We start from the raw sequence: 21,455 nt of genomic DNA on the forward strand, positions 1-21,455 counted from the left end.
TTGAGTTAGTTTATATAGATTCTTGTTTACCCCGATAGTCCTCGAGAAAACGGAATGTTTTAATTTTTCTCGCTGATTAGTTCTGGAACAAGACATTAATATTTCAAATATAGCTACCTAATTATTACAGGAAAATTGCTAACTATTTAAATAATTTACGAAATATGCTTTATTTAGATTCGCTGGAATCAATAAAGAAATGTCACGAACTTGTTTGAATTCCGTCATTTTGCGTTACGAATGACAAATGTGACTTATGAACCGAGTAAACGAAATTTTTGAATAATTTTTTTTTAAATAACTTGACATTAATAGTTTCAAAAATGTTTTATATGAGGATACTATCGGGGAAAAACTAAATGACGGTTTTCTGAAAATAAATTGTATAAAAAATTATATAAAGTTATTAAGAATTTGATGTAATTTTTTCTAAATTTCAAAACCTTTTGTTGGATGTCTACGAAGCACCTAACGACAGTACACACAAAAGTGATTTTAACTTTTGTTTTTCTTAAATCCCTTTCGGAAAAGACGTATCCGACCATTTGTATCGCTGTCGGCTCAATTTCTGCGTAGTAATACGTTACCAAAGGCAACCTACGAGAGTACTAACGTCAGAGTGGTATTCCGCGGAACAGCCCGGGGTGAGTCGGTAAGCAGCGAACCGAAGACCGGAGTTCGGTACTTTTCGGACATCACGGGGATAGATCGGCCCCAAAGATAAAATGTTTCTGTAATTAGTCGAAGCTCCGGCGGCGCTATAGTATACCTTATCAGGTACCGAAGCATTCGCCAGTTTCTAGAATTAGTTTATACTGGCCCACCAATCGGAGATTAACTTTATCTATTTCAATAAGGCCATTCGTATATTCCAAATTATCCAAGTGGAAGATTTTCGGGATGCTATAGAGGGCGAGAGAGAGTAAGAGTAGGTTTGTGCGAAATCTCGGCTCGGGATCGAAGTCAAATCGATAGAGTCAACTCCTATTCACTCACTATACGTGTGCCTTCGATCTTACCCATTCACTCGGGCATTTTATCCGGTTTCCCGGAAAATCCGGTTCAGAACAACCGGATATTGATAATTATTCGGCGAACGATAGCCGTATTTTGCACGTAGGAGTGTACTATTGTCTGGGAATTTGTGTTGAATGAGGGCCTCGCGATCCGTCGTATGTTTAGACTGTTTCCCTTTCTCTTTGCTGGAAACTTCCTAATGTAACCAGATCTACGAATCTCGCGCAAATAATTGAATAACGGTACGTAACACCAATAAATTATTGTTTTTTAATGTTAACGGAATTATTCGCTCAAGGAAAATAATACTTTCATCTGCCGAATGATAACATCCAACGTATTAATGATTTCATACGGAGATATTTAATACGAATGCTAAGTTCTGAATAACCCAATTTGGGTACTTCGGTCTGACGTATACTTAAAATACATTCCATTTCAGGAGATTATTCTCAAAGAGAGTACGTCAAGTACTTGACCAGTAAGTTAGGTAGAACTGAACTACGGAACAGTGTTCGGCGAACAACTCATTCATTCTTATATAATTCTGACGTTTATCGTTTCGAGGGTGAAATACGTTTACCGGATGCCAAGTTTGAACGCGAACCCCCGAAATGTTCCGCGTGTAGTTGGATCCAAAGACAATGGAGGTCAAAGATTGTCCTTAAGATAAATTTGTGGGAGACGTTGTTCGCTGAACGGTAGTTCCTCGTAGAGATTTAAGCTAAGCTAAGCTATAATACGCGCGGGAGGCTCTAAGTCATCTACTTGTACTTGGGAACAATCTACGAGGTGAAAAGACGGAGCCCGGAACCTCCGGAACGGGATTAGCCTCCTTTGACGTTGTCGAAAGAGTTCGTTCCTCCCGACCCGAATGTCTTACGCGATTCTTTGGACGGAGAAAATTTCGATTTCTCGAGGCGATAAGAGAAAGTCGATTCCTCGGGCCATAAAAGAGAACAAGTTTTGGGCACACAGCGCTTGTCAATAGCGCGATAAATAGTCCGTTTTTGTATAAGTAGTTCGGGAGGCGTCGTCGACGCGTCCAGAATATGAGTGTACGTCGTTCGACGTCGTATAGATCTAGCGCGAAGTTTATTTAGTGGATTCGTTACTTCCCGGAAATTATACGCCGGAAGTTGAATGAAAAGCCAGTTACTCGAACGTCAAAGTTGGCTGGGGCTTTCCTCCTCCTTTTTCTCGGCAGGTTCCCTCGTAATACGAACTTCGCCCCGGCTTCTCGCCCAGAGAAAAGCTCCGCGAATGTCGTTAGACGACCGGCACTGTTTTATTAATCGACGTGGCGCGGGTGGCGGCGCCTTTAAAGCTATTAGCGCGTCTTATAGCTTGCTTTAATTCGAGGATGAAGTCATTTCTACGGCTATATAAGAAGGCTTTTAAAAGTCCTACGAGCTTTTACTACGGAGGAAGAAAGCTCTTTATCAGATAACACGCGCCTTTCAAGATGCTCGCTGGATTTTTTACGCTTTTGCGGATGACAGCGTCGTGTTAAGCGTGAAGTATAAAAATCTATTTTATTTTCGAAAATAAGCTTTCGGTTATACGGGTAATAAGATTAAACTCCTTTCAAATGCTTAAATAACTTTCTGAAATTTGCGTTAAGCTAATAATAATCCATATTGAAGAAAGTTGAATTGCCAAAATGATTATTTGCAAAAACATGGTAATATTTCAATGCAAAACACTTCGATAGTGAATCGGTAAATATATTTCGACAGGAACTTTATTTCGATGTCTCGTCTTTAATAAATGTGGGTCTTTTTTGGTATTGTAAACCGAAAGAGTACCAAAATCTCATTATGATTTGGTCGGTTTAAAAACGGACGTGACCTTTTTGTAAAGCCGTAGAAAATAAATCCGTTCTTGAAAATTTCGAATATTAACATTTTTCTTGACCTTTTTATTTTTCCGCGTGTCCATTTAGATCCACCTCGTATTGAGAATGCTCCTCACAATCAAGTGGTTTTGACCGGTGGAGTGGCGAGTTTCGTGTGTACGGCCGTGGGCAACCCGAAACCTCAGCTGGAATGGCGCAAGAATGGCAAAAGAGTGACGACTCAGCGATACACTGTCCAGGAGATGCCAAATGGTTCCGTGCTGAGGATAGAGCCAGTCAGGGCTGGAAGGGACGACGCCACGTACGAGTGCGTCGCGGAGAACGGCGTTGGAGAGCCTGTCCGTGAAATGGCCACTTTAACCGTTTTACAAGGTCAGATATTACCAATTCCTATACTATCTTCATTTTCCTGCTCCATTTTGCTTTAAGTATTTAAAAAGACGAAACACTAACGGTAATCGGGATGAGCTCAAAGAATGGACGCGTAGATTAAACAACCAGGACGCGTTCGCCCAATAGTCGTCTTAATAAGGACTCGCGAGCGAGTGTAGAATTTCAACACGAAGATAATTCAACACTCGAAGATTCTCCAGTCCAAATTGTAAGTCGATCGTTTCGTACGACGTTGAAACGAAGGTTTTCCGCTTTGTTTGATTTCAATGAAATGGTTTGGCTATAGTTTAATAGCGATAAATTATAACAATGCGATTCGCGGACAATCGGACGTACCTTCAATCGTCGCTTTAAATAATGGAGTACTTGTCGTTTGGTTGTTGGTCGTTGTTTTCGCGAAATAGAGGAAGTAACGGCTGTTGGTGGCAATTCCCAATCTCGCTTTGCCGCTCTTCAAAGACAAAAGAGCCCGTTCGCTTGCCTCTTCCTTCAAGAAGCGGAAGCGACTGGATTCCGGCGAAAAAACTTTCCATTCTTCTCATTCTGCGCCGTGACGCCTCATTTTTTTTGGTGGTGTCGAGTCCCGAGCGAAAAGAAAAAACCAAAAACGAAGCCCTTCTTGGTTCTCGGAAGTTAATTAGCCTCGGTTTCAACTCACGGAACGTTGTTTCCAGGTCACTCGGTAAAATTTTGTTTTATAAATGTCGATAGCTCCGTTATTTTCACCACGAGCCGAGTCCACCAATAATTGAGGGCATTATTTTCAACATCACGTTGGCAAGCTGCTTAACCTATTTGAAAAAGACTGTAAGCTTGATAGCGTTATAACCCTTTTAGACAACGTCATTTTAATTGGGTTAAGAGCAATTTAAACCGACTTAGTAAAACCAATTTCGTAAGTAGAGTAAATTTAGGATACTAAAACCAACTTCACACACGGAGAGCGCAACCTGATAAAGACGCGTTGTTATTCTAAATATATTTTGCATTGGTTAGAGCTTCGAAATTGGACGTAAACTGCCTTGGTTCAGACGAGAGGTTATTATACTAACCGCAAATCTTTACGACCTAACCTTTGCGTAATTTTTTAACGCGTAACATCACTAACAAGGAGACTATACCGAGCTGTTTGTCTCTGATTTCGTTCCAACTCGGTTGGTAAGTAGACCTTCCTGTAACTTGAAAATCACTAAAAGGGTGGACAAGAATCGCCTTTCGTTTTTCCATGGCAACCGAAAAGGTTTCTTACAATTTAAAATTTATTTTTCTATAGGGAAACTAACATGGGAAAATCGAAGATTTTAAGGGACCTTTGAATATTTCTACAAAATTTAAAAGTTTAATTAATTAGAAACACAATTCAGAACATGTGTAAATTGGGTAAATTGTCGTAAATACACGTGCACTTTGGTAAAATAAAGTGTATTTATATTTACCACAGTTTATACATTTAATGTGAATTTACCACAGTTTATACATTTAATGTGAATTTACCACAGTTTATACATTTAATGTGAATTTACCACAATTTATACATTTAATGTGAATTTACCACAGTTTATACATTTAATGTGAATTTACCACAATTTACCCAATCTTCGATTTTCCCATGATAATTTCCCTATAGAAAATAAGATTTCAAGTTGTCAAAAACATTTTCGGTTGCCATGGCAAAATGAAAGCCAATCTTGTTCACCCTTTTTGGAATTTTCAAGTTATACGAAAGTCTACTTAACACCCGAGTTTGAACGAAATAGGAGATAAACACATCGGGCAGTCTCTTTGTAAGTGTTTATTGAAGTGTTTATTTAGAGAGGAAACGCGTGGACATTTCAAACGTCATAAGTCGCGAAAAAGAAGTGGATAATTTTGTCGCGGATGAATTCGAATCAGAGTTGTAGCCTGGAAACAAAATTGTAAAACAGGAACTCAATAATCCTTCCATTTTCAATATCCTTTCACGCTATAGCTTTGTTTTCATCCCACCGGACCTCCTTTGGACACCGTGCCCATCCAGAGCTACAACGCGAGTCTACATTAAGTCTTACATACTTCAGCCAGCTTATTTACATCCTAATTTAAACGTCTCGGAGCGAGAGACCCGTAGTTTGATCACTGGTAACTTGGATTTGGCAGTCGTTATTCCCAAACGCGAGTGCCATATAAACCATTTAAATCTAATAGAGCCGTTTCTCCGTAAGCTTCCTTCGCTACTCGTAATTTCAAAGAATATTTTGGATGAAAATGTCGAGGATTATAATTGGGATTCATCGAGGACGCGTCATTTCGGTGACTCGACCCGTTTGTCGTCGATCGGCTCGTTCGATAAGGGGTCTGGCTGACTGGCTCGCGGAACCGTCTAGCGCGTAATTCGAAGACCACCAACGAAAGCAGTCACGAACGCTTTTAAAGCCCTGAAAACTAAAACAGCATTATCCGGCCCATTAGTGTATAAACTATCGGCGAGCGCGTACCGGCCTTTCGACCCTAGTTAATCGCTCACGCGCGCTACAAGGAGTTCTACGAGCCAGCGGACATCTTTCGCGGGCTCCGGCGTCATTACCGCTACGTCACTGGCCGCCGCGTATCCTTAGTCTCTTTAAAAGTGAGCGGTTTCACGGGTCATCTCTCCCGGGGAACGCCGCTGCTGGAAGACGCCATATTTTTTGCTTTAAAGAGCTTTTTTTAAAGAAGGAGCCGCGGATTTTTTCCCGCCGTTCTCTAAAAGAAAGAAGAGTGACGGATGATAAGGAGCGAACTGGCTTTTTCTAACAATTTCCTCCGGGCGCTTTAACGAGCTTCGCGCTTTGAGGATAAATATATTATCTTGATTGCGTTCGAAGGCGAATCCTCCGAATAGGTGTAGCGAAATATAGACGGCCAAATGAAGCGAATTAATTTACTAGAATATCCAATTACTATTGTTGCAATAAAGTAACGTCGCTTTAAACGAGTAGCTTTAACGTGATAGAAATCCGACACTATTAGACGCGCGAAATTGCTTTAGTCTCGTGTTGTAAAGCGGAGTTGGCCCGTAATTTGTAGAAGCTGGCTGGAATATGTCGGATCCCTTTTAAGTTTATGGATTTAGAATTTCCATTTATCAGCGTTTATCGGATTCTGACTAGAACGGACGGCAGAGGGAGGGGGCGAGAGTACAGCGGCGTGTGTGTGTGTGGTTTGATCGACGGCGCGGGGTTCCTGGCTGCTCCGAAACAGGCGCGTACTCTACCATTTTACGAGGATAATTCCGGCAGACAGAACGGAACACGAAAAGGGAGGGCACCCCGCGATGAAATCGAGGCAGTCAGCTCCGGGACGAGAGCGTGGCACCCTCCAACCATCGAACGCTCACCCCCGGGAATCCCCTAAAATGAATATTTTCTCGGCTCTTTTTTATCAAAGTTTATCTTTGTAAAATTGACGAATCAATATTTTACTAAGCCAATACATCGCGGATCTTTCGCGCGGAGTCTAGGAATCCGAGATATTTTCAACGGGGAGGGAATCTATTTACCTACCTGAACGAATCGCGGGTTGTCGCTGTCCTTGACGGCTGCGGATTCTGCTTTTTTATTCTCGGCTTTGGGATACATTCCAACATCAATTCCCCCAAAGATAATCGATTGGAAGCGAAATACGGCCATGGATGGAAGGGAGGACAATTGCCGGTGACCGATCGCGACTGAACACGACAGACGCTCATTACGTTTCATTCCTCGCACTCTCCTCCGAGTCCGTCTCTCTCGGCTCCTTATTCGAACGAGCCGTGCCTTGAAGGATCGTCTTTGATCTTAACTAGCTGTCAAAATTCCAGCTTTTTCATTCGACTCAGCTTTTGACGCTGAGCGCGAAATGAGATCGAGTTTCCCGACCACTCGTATAGTTTGTCTTTCACGCGCTAGTACCGTTATTTCGAATCGGAAATAGATTCTAAAGGCTTAAAAAAAACCCCGGGCTTACGGGAATCCCGTCGTATTTCTAAGAGTTCGGAGTTTGTCCAGGCTGTGATATTTTAAGAATCTCGATTTCGTTCTTTCATCCGGGTGAATGAATATCACGTTCCAAATAGAGAAAAGAAATAATTTCTATCCGGCCGAGATAGTAAATCATTATCGACAAGAAATTCTTGTCCGCGAAGAAAACGACCTCGTGAAAGATTAAAACGGGAGAAAAAAAAATGAAATTAGCATAATTTTGCATAAGAATGCTCGCCTTCGCGCGCTTATAGCGCGAACGGGGCCATCTTTAACACGCTTAGTCCGCTTTACATATTCGTCCGACGTAAAATATCTCGTAGAGCTCGTTCTTTCCACCCTTTTCCGCGTATTGTTCGATTCAATTCCCATTCGCGCGGACTTTTTATTATAGAAATTGGCAAATTTCGTCGCCCGACGATAGAAGCGAAAGAAGCCCGGCCGGGAAGCCAATATCTCCGTATCGATTGGTATTTAGCGGCCGCAACGGACGTGGGCGGAGAAACTTACGGCCTTTAAAAAGGGAAGGCCGAGCGGACCGAGAAAAATGGGCGAAGGATCGCTCTTTTACACGCTATGAGAGTCTCGCTTTATCAAGATTTATTAAGTCTCGAACCAGATAGAATATTCTCTCCCGCGCGTCCCCGAAACCGGAGCGAACCCCAGACCAAGCCCCAGACCGAACCCCCGACCCTCCCTCTGGAACCGGAGCTCGCGAGCTATTGACGAACAAAACGTACGAATGCGCTAATATTTCAAAGTAGAAACAAGAAACCCTATTTTTTTACCGTACACTTTTTAATCGAAATGCCGAGGCGTTATTTTTTCTTGAAAGGTGGCGGGATTGGAAGAATCGGATTTCCCCTTTGAAAGCGAGAAGGCGCTTCTAATTTCTGATTAATTAGGGATCCAGTTTGCGGGAAAAGAAAAAATTGGCGCCGTTGCTCCGAATGAAGATCTTATCGGGGTAATCGGCCGGCGCTGGCTTTGTTTAGAATAGAAATTAAATCGGAATTGGCGCCGTTTTAGCCCCGCTATTTTTTTATTCCATCTTCCCGCTGAGCCACTGGCGGATTTTTCCCTTCGCGTTCGCACTGAGGAGTCGTTTCCGAAGTACTTACATTCGACGAGTCTAGATCGATTTATCACCCAGTTTAATTAGATAAAAATAAATGAAAGTAAAGCTACTTTATTTTTAAAAGTAATTTTTCCTTAAAATTAATAAGCTAAGGAACCACAAAGGCTTAAGTCTACTAGTGAAGCCTAATACCGGTGGCTGGGTTAAAGAGCGTAGAAGGGTGGTGGTAAGCCCTTCAAGCCACGAGAGCCAACAGCTTACTTACTATTACCGTTAACCTCGGCGAGTTTTTATGGAAAGGGGAAACCGAAGAGCTCGGGAAAACCCCTTTAACCAGCAGGCAGGGAGAGAACATACAAACTCAACGCGGAAGAAGTAGTTCCGAATTTCGACCCAGCGTCACAAGCTGAGATCGAACCCGTCTCCTCTTGCTACGAGGCGAGAATGCTAACCACTTCGCCACCCAAATTAATTAACGATTAAGATTGCTTCAATAATTTCCAGTATTTTATTGAAAAAACTCAAAAAACATTCTGACACATCATTTTTTAACGGTACAAATAGAAAAAAACACGATGTCACTTAGGCCGCGTTCAGTGACGCTCAACGGAAGATAAATTGTTAATTAACCGTTGACCTCCGTTTGCAATCGTGACGCTACGTCTGTTGAACTTTTACTTTTTTACGATTGTTGTAAATTTCATAAAATATCGTCTGTCGCGTCGTCCGCAACTAGCCTTCCCGCGTGCTGTGACGTCACGATTGCGTTTATCAACAAATTAACCGTCTCTTCCAGCCACTTATTTCGTTGACTCTCCGTTTGCAAACGTGACGTCAATCCCGGAAGTGAAAAAAGTCGTACAGTAGCGAATGCGCATTCAACGGTCCAACCGTTTACTGTTACTGAACGCGGCCTTGACGATACTGTATTTTTTCTTAACGCGCGTATTTCGAAAGAGTTTAATTGGTGGCGATTTGAAGGTAGTGCGAACGCGAATCGTCTCCGTGGCTCTTTTGGATTCTCAAGTCGTTAGTTTTTTCCTTTGGTCCCCTAAAGAGAAACCGGCTTTTTACTTAATCCGTTAAATCTTGACGGTCCGTAATCGACGCTCGTTAAAAGCTACCCGGCGATTTGGTGGTGGTGGTGGTAGGCCTAATGAAACATTAATACGGGGGGAGCTTTGGTCAAAACCGTAAATCAATTACTCGGTTGGTAGGGCGAGGCGCCGTTGCAGCCCCTCTCGCTGAGCTTTAGCAGGGCGTCCATTAATTGGGATTTCTTCCGCCCAATTAAAACGCGTTTCTCGCGTAAAACCTCACGCCGCGAATTGGCCGCATTTTCGTTCCGTCGTCCGACTCGAGGATTAATTTTTTCCTCTCGGTTTCCGGTCCGTTTCGTTTAACGTTTCTCCGTTTCTGCAAGTTGACGATAATTGACTTTTAAATGAAGAGCCGACGAAATTAAAGCGAGACGAAACTTTCCTTTTGATCGAATCAATTGTTTTTCTCTCGCGATTTTAAAGACGATTCCATTAATATTCGAGGATGGAAAATCCAACCTCCGAATTTAGACTCGAAACCCTTCCTCGCTATTGCCGAACCTTTCGAACGGTGAAGTTTGTCGTTCGACGGGGAGGAGAGGGGAACGAAGGAATCTCGGCGATAGGAAATCGCCGAGTGGCCACTTTTAATAATTGACTGCGACCGAGTTGGGCTCCCTCTATATACACCTCCCTCCTTTTCCGGTTTAGAACTCGGCCGATTTGTTTGTCTTTTAACTTTGCGCCTGAAAATACCTTCGTCATTTTGTATCCGACCTCGTTGGCGCTTTGGCTCGCGAGGACTTGGAGCGTTCGTTCAATCTGCGTAAAGCTGTCGCGAACTCTTTCGCCAGCCTGGATTTTTATCGAAAACCGATACCAGGTCGTGGCTCTCAGGGGCGCTTGGAAACTATCCTTTTGGCCGCCGGCTCATGTCCGAGGCCTATTAAAGAAGCTAGCGAGGCTCTGTGGTATAGGATTAGAGCGGACGAATATCGGTATTGGTGTTCGCTAACGCCGGTGTCGAGGGACAAACTCTCCTGTCTAGATATACCTGGCTTATTTTTAGAACTTGGGCCTTTTGAAAGGGTTCAACGCCTACGGATCAATATTTCTGACTGACCATATTGGTTGCTGGACACCCCAAGATCCATTCGTGTTCGTTTCAAATAGATTTTCGTGTCGTTATTAATAACGCCTGTACTTATCATTCCGAGTATCGATACTCCATCATTCTTATATTTTCCAACGACCCCAAGTATACGATAAGTAATTAAATGTATATACATTTTTTATTGGGTAGGTTTGAAATAATACCTCGTATTACACACTTAACGGTTACACTGAATATGCAAAATTTTTACAGTTTTTAAGGCCTACTTAGCAGCGGAAGTTGAGTTCGGTTGATTGGTCTAATTTAAATCGAGCTGTATTGACTGCTCGATTTTTGGTGGAAGGAATATATCCAGGTTAATGCGAGTATTATACCGGTTCACCTAGTGATTCCCCGAAGAAAAGCCCCCCATCCACCTTTATACTGGTAAGACGGGCGGTTAACACTGCGGTTCGCTAGCGGGTTATCTCTTCGTGTAAGCCTAGGAGCAACAAACACAGCACCCTATACAATGAAAACGCACCCCGTCATAAGTCGTGCTTTTTCTTGTGAACATTTTTCATTGGTTAGACGCTTTAGCACCTGCTGCCGTCGGAAGGGGAAAATTCGGAAATTGTCATCCCCCTTTCCGTAAAACGTACAGCGTAAAGGCTCGTCCAATGAAATTTGTACACAACACTGCGTTAGCGTGTATACAGGCTAGCTGCGTTCTCCTTGTGTTTTTTTGATCCTAGGTGTAAGCGGAGAATGATGGAAGCACGAGACTATAGCTATACGGTTTCATTTTCTTTGGAAATACATTGCTGCTATCAGTTAATCATTCTACGGGCGCTGCGTAGTTTCTTGGAACAGCGTCCCTTTTGAATGTACTGTGTGTTTGTCGAAGGCGGTTAGACCGTACCGTCGAAGGAAAGGACTATAGAAATATTTGAATTGGTTTGAAAGTGGCGGAATATGATTGGTTGGATCTGCTATCCCGAGTTACGGAAATGAGTTACCTAAAATTCGAACTGAATATTTCAAAATGAAATGATTCCGTGGCCATGAACCTCGACTCCTCGTCAACAATATTTTGTAATTGAAAACCAAAACTGTAGGGATCTATAAGGGCTGTAGGAACTGGGTGATAGAGGGTGCTATGACCCTTTCCAAGTTTTAATTGGTGGGCTCAAAATTGTAACTTGACGAAATTAAGATAAAAATATTTTAAAGCGGTAAAATAAATCCCATGAGAAATTTCCTAAAAATTTGATATCTAACCTGAATCCTTAGTTGAAAGAAATTATACTTGAAGTTTTCGTTTTTGAATTTAACTAGATTCCCGAGGGAAATCCGGAACTAGGGCTGGAAAAACCCCCCAATAATATGGCTATTTACCCGGGACCCCTGGGATTATATTTCCTTACCACTTCAACTTCTCAACCGATGCTACACCCAAACGTTCTGGTTTGGTCTTGGATGCTGGTCCAAGGGGAGAGTGAAAATATATTTGATTTGTAAACGGTACTAAGTTATATTATATTATGACTCTGACTCACGATGATATTCCCTTTTCTAAATAGTTCGAAATGGACCGAGTATACTCATTTCATTGAGACTATTAATCTCTAGGAGTTCTTGGACTGTTTGACCTAAATAGACCTTCGTATAGCGAAACCTCAGCGGCAAACATTCCCCGATACGCCCACCGTGTCGCGAATATTTTCCGAGACACACGCCTTATCCTTAGCCTAAGTGACGAAAATTAAATCTTTCGGATCGATTCTCCCATAAATGGATATCACGGAAAATACGCGCGCCATGGAATTGAAACGCAAAAATCATTTTTTCAACCCCCTTATTTTTTCTCGACTTATTAATCGAAATAATTGGAATTATTCGTTTTTACAGAAGGAGAAGCGCCATCTGGATTTCCCCGATTCAGCCTTCAGCCTTCAATCCAAGGAGTCGAAAAAGGACGTAGCGCTCTTTTGCCTTGTACGGCTGAAGGGGAGCCGATGCCTACCGTTCATTGGTTGAAGGATCTTATTCCCGTTGACATGACCAATCACAGATACTCGCTGGTGCAAGGCTGTAAGTACACTTTTAAATATTCATAACCAAATTAGTTTCGAAATATTATATCAGTTTACATATCCATTTGAAAAACAAACTAAATTTTCTCTGGTAAACCGTTTCCGTAATAGCATACCATTTTCTGTTTTCTCTTCCGTTATAAGCCTGACGTTAGGGTGTATTTTATATATTTAAAAATTAAAAGTTAAAAAGTTTTACCAACGAATTAGTTTAACATTTAAAACTTTTAATCGAGAAAAACATTTATAACTTTTAAGCGATTAATGTTTTTATCAAATAAAAGTTAAAAATGTTTTTTAGATTAAGAGCCATAACTTTTATTTGAGAAAAACATTTATAACTTTTATTCGAGAGAAACATTACTCGCTTTTAATCGATAAAAACATTATTCGTTTTTAATCGATAAAAACATTATATTCGTTTTTAATCGATAAAAACATTATTCGTTTTTAATCGATAAAAATATTATTCGTTTTTAATCGAGAAAAACATTTAACTCTTATATTAAGGTTTTTTTCTTTAATAAAAGTTATTAAGGTTTTTTTTCTCTAATAAAAGTTAAAGGTTTTTTTTCTCTAATAAAAGTTAAATGTTTTTTCTCTATTAAAAGTTATAAATGTTTTTAATAGAGAAAGACATTTAACTTTTATAAAAGTTTTTTCTCTAATAAATGATTTTTTCTCTAATGAAAGTTATAAATGTTTTTTTTTCTAATAAAAGTTATAACTTTTATTAAAGAAAAAAAACATTTATAACTTTTATTAGAGAAAATAATGCATGGCTTTATTTCGAGAATAATATATGGTTTTCAGTCGAGAATATTATCTATAGCTTTTTTTCCGAAAAACCATCTATTTTATTAAAGAAAGACATTTCAACCACTTATAAGAATTAAAAACTTTTAATTAATCGATTACCCGTTAAATTAGTAATATTTCTGCAGGCTAATTCGACCCTACAAATTTGGGTAAAAGCCAAAACCACTGTTATTTCCCTAATAAAATCCGTTAGGCCTATCTGTACGTTATAGTTTCCGGTTATAAAAAAGAAGGTTTTCATTAAAATATCGGGGCCGTTTTCTCAACTGATATAGCGAATTTCGTCAAAATGTTCGATCCTCAACGTTTTCAATCCATTTCGGTTTGAGGCGCGACTAAAAATAACAGTCGACAAAAGTTTGAGGTTACGTCGTCGAAATAAGATCGAATGCGTTTCTCGATAAGGACACGAGGGCGGCCTAGGCTCACGTTATTTTCTATAACGTCTATTTTGGAAGTCCGCGTAACGGAGGGCCAACTTTTATTTCCGCGGATCGTCCGGATTCCCTTTCTTGTCGGCGGCGGGGGCCACTGGGGCCAGCGATGCCTGACTGAGTTTCCCATTAAGTTCCGGGCCGGTCTATCTCTCTTTCGCTGGCAAAAAGAAGAATGGCAATTTATCTTTCTTCTATTTATTCAAAATGAGTTTTGGAAAAGTCATTTTTGTCAAAAGAAAAAGAAAAACAGGTTTCTGCGAAAACGAATGATTATTCTTTTAAGTTCTTCCTTTTTATCGAATTCGTGTAGTTTATGAAATATTATCTTTCACGTATGGGGTCTTCGAAATATTACTCGTTAATTCTTTTAAATCTGAACAGTTATGTTTAGAACCCTTTGACATTTTTACTTTATTTGATTAACGGGCATATTGTAGACCTTTTCATTGCATTCTAATTCTGATTAATGTCTAAGTTTCGCAAGTGTTAGTTCTTTTTTAAGTTAAACTTTGACTCTAGACAGTTCAGTCCCTAAAATTTAGCCGACTAAACATTCAATCACCATAACACTCTTCAACTTTGATTCCAAAGTAAAACGTTAACATGAACAGACTCTAAAACAGCTCAGTCCCTCAAAGTTAGACGACTAAACATTCAATCACCATAACACTCTTCAACTTTGATTCCAAAGTAAAACGTTAACATGAACAGACTCTAAAACAGCTCAGTCCCTCAAAGTTAGCCGACTAAACATTCAATCACCATAACACTCTTCAACTTTGATTCCAAAGTAAAACGTTGACATGATCAGACTCTAAAACAGCTCAGTCCCTCAAAGTTAGCCAACTAAACATTCAATCACCATAACACTCTTCAACTTTGATTCCAAAGTAAAACGTTGACATGATCAGACTCTAAAACAGCTCAGTCCCTCAAAGTTAGCCAACTAAACATTCAATCACCATAACACTCTTCAACTTTGATTCCAAAGTAAAACGTTAACATGAACAGACTCTAAAACAGCTCAGTCCCTCAAAGTTAGCCGACTAAACATTCAATCACCATAACACTCTTCAACTTTGATTCCAAAGTAAAACGTTAACATGAACAGACTCTAAAACAGCTCAGTCCCTCAAAGTTAGCCAACTAAACATTCAATCACCATAACACTCTTCAACTTTGATTCCAAAGTAAAACGTTGACATGATCAGACTCTAAAACAGCTCAGTCCCTAAAACAGCTCAGTCCCTCAAAGTTAGCCAACTAAACATTCAATCACCATAACACTCTTCAACTTTGATTCCAAAGTAAAACGTTAACATGAACAGACTCTAAAACAGCGCAGTCCCTCAAAGTTAGCCGACTAAACATTCAATCACCATAACACTCTTCAACTTTGATTCCAAAGTAAAACGTTAACATGAACAGACTCTAAAACAGCTCAGTCCCTCAAAGTTAGCCGACTAAACATTCAATCACCATAACACTCTTCAACTTTGATTCCAAAGTAAAACGTTAACATGAACAGACTCTAAAACAGCTCAGTCCCTCAAAGTTAGCCAACTAAACATTCAATCACCATAACACTCTTCAACTTTGATTCCAAAGTAAAACGTTGACATGATCAGACTCTAAAACAGCTCAGTCCCTCAAAGTTAGCCAACTAAACATTCAATCACCATAACACTCTTCAACTTTGATTCCAAAGTAAAACGTTAACATGAACAGACTCTAAAACAGCTCAGTCCCTCAAAGTTAGCCGACTAAACATTCAATCACCATAACACTCTTCAACTTTGATTCCAAAGTAAAACGTTAACATGAACAGACTCTAAAACAGCTCAGTCCCTCAAAGTTAGCCAACTAAACATTCAATCACCATAACACTCTTCAACTTTGATTCCAAAGTAAAACGTTGACATGATCAGACTCTAAAACAGCTCAGTCCCTCAAAGTTAGCCAACTAAACATTCAATCACCATAACACTCTTCAACTTTGATTCCAAAGTAAAACGTTAACATGAACAGACTCTAAAACAGCTCAGTCCCTCAAAGTTAGCCGACTAAACATTCAATCACCATAACACTCTTCAACTTTGATTCCAAAGTAAAACGTTAACATGAACAGACTCTAAAACAGCTCAGTCCCTCAAAGTTAGCCGACTAAACATTCAATCACTATAACACTCATAATTGTCAAGAAACTATCAGATAGATGTAGTTATCTCGCCTTAATTTTAAGTATAGCGAATTTATTTTTCAATGTTCGTCATGGATTTTCTTCCAGCGTCCTTGCAAATTCTGGAGGCCGAAGAAGAAGATCAAGGGACTTACGAATGCGTGGCGGAAAACTCGCAAGGAACAGTGGTGTCACCAATGGCCAATCTTTTTGTGAGAGGTAAGGAATTCTTCGCATCCGACACGCGAAGGTTCAGACAGCGAGAGTAGGCGCTTTTCGTTTAAATGGCCACAGCATCATTTGGAAATTCAGACCGAATTTCAGGCCGATAGCGGATCTTACCAATCATTATTTGGAAAATTTCAGGAGACTAGCCCTTTAACTATTGAAAATATGTCGGTCCCGAAAGCTAGGGTTTTTTCCCCGAGTTCTTCGGTTTCCCCTTCCATAAAAACTTGTCGAGGTTAACGGTAATAGTTAGTGTAGGGAGCTGTTGGCTCGATCTCGTGGCATGCAGGGCTTGCCACCACCCTTCTACGCATTGTAACCCGGCCACCTGAATTAATGGCTTCAAAAGTCGCTTGATGACTTAGGCCTAAGGTGGTGCCTTGGGTATTAGCCTAGCTGATTATTAGTAGGTGAAAATTATCTCATTTCCCACGCGTCATCGTCTACTTGTCGCGTTCTTTCCCACTCTGCTAAACTTACGGGAATACGCTATGACGTAGTGGAAGGGAATCGATCTATTCAAACGATTTTGTTGCCCTTTAAGATTAACATTACAGCCCAAGTAGCGTTGATATAAAACATATCTTAAATCTGGTTAAAATATCTTTTCTGACATTAATGGATTTATTTAAATCTAAAAATATTTTATCAGCGTATTGCTTTTTTAATGAGTTAAACAAATATTCTGGTTTTTATTAACTTTCTAAACAAATGATTCGCGCATAGGCGTGGAATATTTGTTGAAAGGCTAAAACGGACGTAATAAGCATTCTTAATCAAATATAAACCTTCGAAAGGGAATATTTTTTAATCTAGTATTTATTCGTTGCTGAGTTTATTTTAATTTTTAAAGAGTCGAAGGTCGAAACTAATCTTGAAATAGCGGAACCTTTATTCTTCTTTCGCGTGTTTAGCGAGACAATTTGGTGTTTGCGAAGCGAAAATTTGATTACCGTGTCTCGAAGTTCCCTTAATCCTTTTAGTCTCGGTAAAGTTTTTTTTAAGTTTATCTGCTTCTCCTAATTCGTCAGTAATATTAGAGCCAGCAACAGAAAACGCGAAGAGGGAACTTGTAGAAGGTGCAGGCTGTACACACAAAGGCTATAATCCTACAAGTTCCCCCACTCGTTTTCGGGCGGTGGCTTAACCTGTCTATTGTTTATTTTCTATAGTCTAGAAATACGCGAAGTAAAAAAAAACTAAATACATAATATCGTATTTATAGACAAGACAACGAAATATGGGTTCCACATTTCCGTCTGCTTTCTTTAAAATGTCATAAATTTTTTAGAATATAAAAAAGGTTTTTTCTTCCGGTCTACATAGAAAAGTAGTGGTAGACGAACTCTTATATTTAAAACGAAATCAGCCAAAACATACGCCCTCTATCAGTGTTCCGAGGTGGAAAATGCCAGGTGGACAATAGTGTGGATAATAGTGGAAAATTCCAGTCTGGACAAAATTGAATTTAGTGGCCAGTCTGGCCAAAAGTTGCCAATAAATATTTTTACCAAATAAAATTATAAAATAATAATAAAAAAGTATATTAACACAGAAATTTCAGATTTTGGCTTCTTAAAGCAAATATATATGCATAGAAATGGTCAGATTCTGATTAACATTAGAAAAGTCTGTTAATTTTTTGGAATAATTTATAAGTTTAGTGTAAACCAAGACATTTTTACAATAAACTTCTTAAAATTTAATTCCAATTATTTTTTTAAGCTTTGAAATGCAATTTTTCTTTATTAGCCACTGTTTGACACGTTTTGCCACTTTTTTTCCAATATTTGCCAATTTTCCACTATTTGGCAATGTTCCACTATTTGCCAAATTTCCACTATTTGCCAATATTTGCCAACTTTCCACTATTTTCCAATATTTGGCAATTTTCCACTATTTGCCAATTTTCCACTTTTTGTCACTATTTTCCAATTATCCAATATTTTCCACTATTTGCCGATATTTGCCAATTTTCCACTTTTTGCCACTTTGCCAATTTTCCACTTTTTGCCACTTTGCCAATTTTCCACTATTTGCCAATATTTGCCAATTTTCCACTATTTGCCAATATTTGCCAAATTTCCACTATTTGCCAATATTTGCCAACTTTCCACTATTTTCCAATATTTGGCAATTTTCCACTATTTGCCACTATTGGCCAATTTTCCACTATTTGCCAATTTTCCACTTTTTGCCACTATTTGCCAATTTTCCACTATTTGCCAATATTTGGCAAATTTTCCACTATTTGCCAATATTTGGCAAATTTTCCACTATTTGCCAATATTTGGCAAATTTTCCACTATTTGCCAATATTTGCCACTGGCCTGGACTTTTCTCCAAAAATGGCTTTGAAGGAACACTGCCCTCTATGGCCAAGAGCATCGAAACCCATTCTCTTCATTTTATTATTGCCAGTTGTTTTTTATTATAAGGCTCGTAATAGGTTACGCGAAACGATAGGGTGTTATCAAGAACATATTTAGGACGTCGCGTGTGTCGCGGAACAAATCTTGAAGGCATTCGCGTTGTACCTCCACGATGGGGGCAGAGATGGTAAAAAGGCGTACTCGGGGTCGACGACTGCGCTCTATTTTGTCCGTTTCTCGCGGCCGCTGACAGATTGACAGAGAATATATGGGGAAAACACGCTCTTCTATTTATTCTGTCAGAATGCGTCCTCCCCGAATGGCCGAGCCAGAAAAAGAAGGAGCGGCTAGCGTTCCTATTCCTCTCTCTCTCTCTCTCTCTCTCTCTCTCTCTCTCTCTCTCTCTCTCTCTCTTCTCGCTTGGAAGGACAATCCTAAATCTAAATCTATGGCCGCCTTATTTGACTTAGATTCCTTCTATACCGGATGAAAATGATTTTGATTTTTCTTCATTCGAGTAGCCGATATAGGACCCACCCGCGGTACTATATCTTTTTCCGGACAATGTTAAAAGATGGCTGGGCTTTTCGAAAAGGGAATATCCCTATTGAATTTGAAACTCTTTGTTATAGACGAACGAAAGAGGTAACCCGACCGTGCTCGGAATCAAAATTTATTTAACCCGACAAACCATCGCGCAGTTCAGCCACGTTTATTGAATATATCTCTAAGAAAACGAGAGACTTAAGTCGTCGGAAGCTGATCTCTCAACTTGGCTACGACAATTCTTTAATTGCGCGGTCCATGGTAATCAGAAATTTATGCAACATCGTTAGTTCATAAAATTTCATAATTAAACAAACTATCGTGTTATTCACAATCGAAAGAACATCAACTTAGTAATATTGAAAAATAATAACGTTATTTCAAGAGAATATAACCTCAGGTATTTAGTGTGGAACACCAACGTTTGCAGTTCTGGTCGCTCTTGCCTTTGGTTTTAAAAATGGTTGGCGCCACTGTACAGGGAAATTTGAAAAATTGAAGGGGTCTTCTATAAAGATTGATTTGCAGGTTATATTCCCTTTAATCCCTAGAATTTAAAATGTATTTATTTTTAATCCGATAATACGCCATATTTAATTAAAACCCTTTGATCGCGAGATTAAAATATTAAGATTATTGAACATTCCAGTTTGTTTGAACCAATTGAACAACAATCTTTACGAAATAATGTATCCCTTTGTTTCCGCAGTGCGACGCGTTCCTCCGTATTTCTCAATTCCACCAGAACCGATTTACGAAGTGACACCCGGCAGCAACTTGAACATTACATGCGTAGCCGTCGGATCGCCGATGCCTTTCGTCAAGTGGAAAAAAGGATCGGTCGAAATAGTGACGGACGAGAAACCGCACATTGGAAAGAACATCCTTCACCTGGAAAACGTGCGAGATTCCGCCAATTACACCTGCGTTGCTTCTTCCAAACTGGGAAACATCGACGCGATGACGCAAATCATAGTGCAAGGTAAAATATCTCCGCGACGTAGCGCTTCTCGGCTTGATGCTATCTTTAAACTTAGATCGGCTTGCTGGGAAACAGCCCCGCCGTACTTTAAAAGCTAATTGTGTTTTCCGCAATTAGCCAATATACAGGGTGCCGCGTTAATCAACCAGTCTTTCCCAGCAATACGCCGGTGTATTGTAAGTTTGCCTCTACGAAGTGGGTAAATGGGCCAGAGGCTCCGTGAGAGCGAATGCGTATTTGACGGGCAAAGTGAAAGGAACGTTTACCGGAAGCCATTGGCTCGCGTTTACCGTTCCTTCGTACGGATAGACTGCATCGCACCAAACCTAAAATACACCCGCGTATAAGGGAAAGCTAGGTTTGGTCCAAGGGGCAAAGCAACACCCGGTTAAGCGAGTGAGTTAAGTAGGTTTCTTCCTCCTAAATTTCTGGCTTTATACTAGAGAAGTGGCGCGTCTTTCATTCCATTAAATGAGGATGACCCCCGGCACTTCCAGAATGTTTAGAAAATTGAAGACCACGCGTTGCTCTTAAGCGATATACCTGACGGAGGGCTTTCTCTTCGGAGAGTCATTTTTACGTGACTTAATTGTCCCAACTGCAGTCGAGAGTCTTTTGGCTCCAGGTGCCTTACGAAGTATTAAAGGTTCCGTTTTGCTAAGATTCGCGAGTACTTGTATTGATACGAAACAGGCGAACTAGTAAATTGACTGTAACTAATTAAGAATCTACGAATAAGTCTAACCCGGGCGATTTAATTAAAGAATTAACTATACATGTTCTAAAACAATTTTTACAATAACAGTTTGGTTTGGAAAGGTATTATCCTTTCAAAATGTAATCCTTACAAACTAATGCCCGGCTACGCGACAATTTAATATTTAATAACCAAAACCTGTACTTATTTCACGTATCGGAACTGAGAGGCTTTTCGAAACAAACTGAAATCGTCATCGAAATGTGTTTGAGCCAATTTTGCTTCTTTGCAGCGTTTCCCCGAGCTCCCTCGGGTGTCCAGGTCTCTGACGTAACGGCCACCTCGTGTCGTCTTTCCTGGTCGTACGACGTTGGAGCCGAGAACATCATTTATTACGTGATTCAGTTTAAGCCGAAGCACGGAAACCACGAGTATAAGGAGATCAGCGGAATTACAACCATGTTCTACACCGTCAGAGATCTAACTCCCTATACGGAGTACGAGTTCTTCATCATCGCTGCCAACGCCATTGGACGAGGAATTCCTAGTGCCGCGGCCATCGTCACCACGGGAGATACAGGTCAGTCCTATCCGCGTTTCTCTACAATTATTAAGGAAACCATTTATTCGCTAATTCGAGCAA

At 40.1% G+C, this 21,455-nt stretch overlaps 2 protein-coding genes across 8 annotated transcripts in view; one reads left to right on the forward strand and one right to left on the reverse strand.

The window, feature by feature from the left end:
- Positions 1-21,455, forward strand: part of LOC149947956 (tyrosine-protein phosphatase Lar-like) — a 250,398-nt gene that overhangs the window by 218,322 nt on the left and 10,621 nt on the right. For 6 of the 7 annotated variants that reach the window (XM_090172417.1, XM_090172421.1, XM_090172419.1 and 3 more), the window contains 6 exons: positions 1,460-1,498; positions 2,963-3,247; positions 12,368-12,550; positions 16,096-16,206; positions 19,843-20,115; positions 21,105-21,392. In XM_090172417.1, the coding sequence (XP_090028543.1) occupies positions 1,460-1,498; positions 2,963-3,247; positions 12,368-12,550; positions 16,096-16,206; positions 19,843-20,115; positions 21,105-21,392 (1,179 nt within the window). The remainder of the gene's footprint in view (positions 1-1,459; positions 1,499-2,962; positions 3,248-12,367; positions 12,551-16,095; positions 16,207-19,842; positions 20,116-21,104; positions 21,393-21,455) is intronic. The other variant, XM_090172420.1, reaches the window with a different exon arrangement.
- Positions 1-21,455, reverse strand: part of LOC149947957 (uncharacterized) — a 534,917-nt gene that overhangs the window by 190,646 nt on the left and 322,816 nt on the right. The gene's annotated exons all lie outside the window — the stretch shown is intronic.

The sequence above is a fragment of the Leiobunum rupestre genome, chromosome 4 (genome assembly GCF_980474605.1).
Source record: "Leiobunum rupestre chromosome 4, qqLeiRupe1.1.hap1, whole genome shotgun sequence".
Taxonomy (NCBI): Eukaryota; Metazoa; Arthropoda; class Arachnida; order Opiliones; family Sclerosomatidae; genus Leiobunum; species Leiobunum rupestre.